The following is a 735-nucleotide window of genomic DNA, read 5'->3' as shown; positions in this document are numbered from 1 at the left end:
AAAAAAATAGTAAAACCAAAAAAAACAGTAAAAAATAAAAATAATAAAAAAAGTAAACGGGCACACCAAGTGGCGTAGCCGAGGTGGAAGCCGAAAGTTTACACACACTTTTAAAAATTATAATTCTTCTGATAAATCATCTTCTTCCATCAAGGAAGCTGTTGTTAAACCATTTGCTAAGCCGTTTACAAGGCTGCAAAAATTTATTATGGAGACTTAGCTTGACAAAATGGATAGTGGCGAAAAAATAACGTCGATTAAAAAGGAAGTCGAGGAGTTTAAAAGAAAATGTGCGCTGGAAAAGGCACAAGCCAAGATATCCGCCACACTTAAAAAACAAGTGCAGGTTACAATGCCGAACTACGAGCGCAGACACTGCGTTGTAGTTCAAAAAAATCCTGTGCCTGTCTCATTTGGCGAAACAAAGGCAAAAGAGACGAAAAAACAGATTGTCAGCCCATCAATCTGTAACAAGAAAATATGTAAAAAACAAAAAAAGGCAAAAAAAATATTAAAGTTAACAAAAACGTAAAATGTAAAAAAAATCTTCAAATGTTGATTTCCAACTACAAGTTGGCAATGGAGCAAGAAAAACTGAAGATTGAAAAAAATAAAAAAAAACTAAATACCAATGGTTTGGTAAACAACCAAAACCAAGGTGATACAAAAAGTGGTTTACACAACCATAAGAACAGCATCACCTTCATGGGTGAGTGCAGTGACAAATCTCATCAC

General features: G+C 34.3%; 1 protein-coding gene across 1 annotated transcript; it reads left to right on the top strand.

Moving 5' to 3' along the window:
* Positions 1-229: 229 nt before the first annotated feature.
* VCUG_02743 (uncharacterized protein) lies at positions 230-532 on the top strand (the record flags this gene model as incomplete). Its single annotated transcript, XM_008077561.1, has 1 exon — positions 230-532. The coding sequence occupies one exon, from the start codon at positions 230-232 to the stop codon at positions 530-532; it is 303 nt and encodes a 100-aa protein (XP_008075752.1).
* Between the last annotated feature and the right edge of the window lie 203 nt (positions 533-735).

This window comes from Vavraia culicis, assembly GCF_000192795.1.
Source record: "Vavraia culicis subsp. floridensis unplaced genomic scaffold supercont1.256, whole genome shotgun sequence".
NCBI lineage: Eukaryota > Fungi > Microsporidia > Pleistophoridae > Vavraia > Vavraia culicis.
Note: the sequence above shows the minus strand (reverse complement) of the source record. Positions and strands in the feature narration are given on the sequence as shown.